Source organism: Sphaeroforma arctica (assembly GCF_001186125.1).
Source record: "Sphaeroforma arctica JP610 unplaced genomic scaffold supercont1.7339, whole genome shotgun sequence".
Lineage (NCBI taxonomy): Eukaryota > Ichthyosporea > Ichthyophonida > Sphaeroforma > Sphaeroforma arctica.
In genome coordinates this window covers 1-1,452 of record NW_014033219.1, presented here as the reverse complement: position 1 = coordinate 1,452, position 1,452 = coordinate 1, and the positions used below count along the sequence as shown (strand labels likewise).

The following is a 1,452-nucleotide window of genomic DNA, read 5'->3' as shown; positions in this document are numbered from 1 at the left end:
CATATATACAGATGAACACAGTTATGCATCAACTATTAAGTATAAATAAACATAATTACACACCTACACACAAGGGAGCTCACCTTAAAGTCAGTAGTTCTTGCAGTTTTGGCTGCATTTATATACAAATCCGAAACCAGATGTTCGCTAATACTCTCCCACAAGCGTTCTCTCAGAATATCTTCCCACTCTCGCGCCGAAATCGACCCAAACTGTAAAATGCCAAAAAAGAAAGAGGAAGAAAGAAAGAAAAAGTATAAGAGTATGAATGTGGTCAAGCAATAGGACACCCTCAGCTGCTACATGGTGCTACAGCCCAGTGCAAATGTACAACAAACTACATTGGATGATCAACGAACTGATCACACTGCGGACATATACGACGTATGGTGAAGACGCATGAATACATATACACGCACACATGTACTATTAACGGAAGCATATGAGGTATGTAGTGTATGTACACAGACTATAGATACAGTAACCACACAGAAGCGATACTAAGCCATCAGTGCACTAAGGCCAGCAGAGAGGTGGTGTATGTAATGTAATGCCAGAGCACACAGACATACACGTACAACTATATGTACACACGCATTCGCACAGACAGACACATACAAGTATATATATACGCCCATTCCGTACTAGCGAAGCCCAAATACTTCATCTCTTGGCATCATATGCCCGCTGTACAGTGTAACACGTACACACACAATGTATGTATCACACCACACACACATCACCAGACAACCACGTACATACACCGTGTACGTATCCCACCACATACACACACTTACTTGGGCCATACTCTCCAGTATCTCGTGCTTGCCCAGAGAAAACAGCTCGTCTCGAGACATCATACGCCCACTGTACGTGTTCTTCCACTGCAACTCCTTAGTGGCAAGGTCAGTGCGGATAATCTCAGCCTGCTCAGCAACCGACACACGCACACGGTTCCAGAACTCCTGGGCTACGGCTCGTGCCATGTTCTGAGTATGCACACAAGATAGTATGAGTATTGGGTATAGGTTTAGGCGTTTGTGAGCTTAAATAAGTATTCGGTGTGTCAGTGTGAATACATGCGCGTGTGTGTAAATGATGCGGGCGTGCCCATGACAGATGCGCGTGGCCAAACGCCACCACCGGCCGTCGTTAACTAATCGGTATACCATGTCTATCTCTAAAACCTCAAACCCTAAAAGCATTTGAATCCTACTGCTCCCACTGACTCATCGACGACAGTGTGGCTGTCAATGTTTTTTGTGTGAATAATGTGGACGTCTTCATCCGCTTTAGGGTTTGACGCTTTAGTGATACAGTCTGTGAGGATAATCCCAGCTAGCTCAGCACTGGCACACGCGCCCGGCGCCAAAAGTCCCGTGAATCAATATATCAATATATATATATATACAAACACAAACACAAACACAAACACTAACCCACACATATATA

The 1,452-nt window shown here is 44.4% G+C and overlaps 1 protein-coding gene across 1 annotated transcript; it reads right to left on the bottom strand.

Moving 5' to 3' along the window:
• Positions 1-797: 797 nt before the first annotated feature.
• On the bottom strand, positions 798-986 carry SARC_16097 (hypothetical protein; the record flags this gene model as incomplete). Its single annotated transcript, XM_014289795.1, has 1 exon — positions 798-986. A coding segment is annotated over one exon (189 nt), but the record flags the coding sequence as incomplete, so codon positions are not given.
• Between the last annotated feature and the right edge of the window lie 466 nt (positions 987-1,452).